The sequence below is a fragment of the Cystoisospora suis genome (assembly GCF_002600585.1).
Source record: "Cystoisospora suis strain Wien I chromosome Unknown contig_2038, whole genome shotgun sequence".
In the NCBI taxonomy this organism is placed as follows: Eukaryota; Apicomplexa; class Conoidasida; order Eucoccidiorida; family Sarcocystidae; genus Cystoisospora; species Cystoisospora suis.
The window spans coordinates 1-310 of NW_027154837.1; the positions used below are offsets into that span (position 1 = coordinate 1).

Genomic DNA, 310 nt, shown 5'->3' on the forward strand with positions numbered 1-310 from the left:
TGCTATTGGTCGTAGTGGCTGCTGTTAAAAGAAGAGAAGGAGAATGAGAGTTCGCGCTACTACGGTTAAGATATCGATCAGATGAGGAAGAGGAAGAAGAGATACCTATGGTCGCGTGTCGAAGGAAAGAAGAATTTTCACCATCCGAGTGCATGTGGGAGTTTGAAGATCCACGAGAAGGATGACCTCCCCCTGCTGCGAGGGAGGCTGAAGAAGGAGTGGGTGTAATTACAATAGATGTCTGGCACCTCCTTAGCATTTGATCGTTCTTCTTCTTTGCTTCTCTCTCAGCTTTCTGGCGATCTCTTTC

At 47.1% G+C, this 310-nt stretch overlaps 1 protein-coding gene across 1 annotated transcript; it reads right to left on the reverse strand.

Moving 5' to 3' along the window:
• Positions 1-5: 5 nt before the first annotated feature.
• CSUI_004395 (uncharacterized protein) lies at positions 6-293 on the reverse strand (the record flags this gene model as incomplete). The annotated part of the gene is made up of 1 exon (XM_068064586.1): positions 6-293. A coding segment is annotated over exon 1 (252 nt), but the record flags the coding sequence as incomplete, so codon positions are not given.
• Between the last annotated feature and the right edge of the window lie 17 nt (positions 294-310).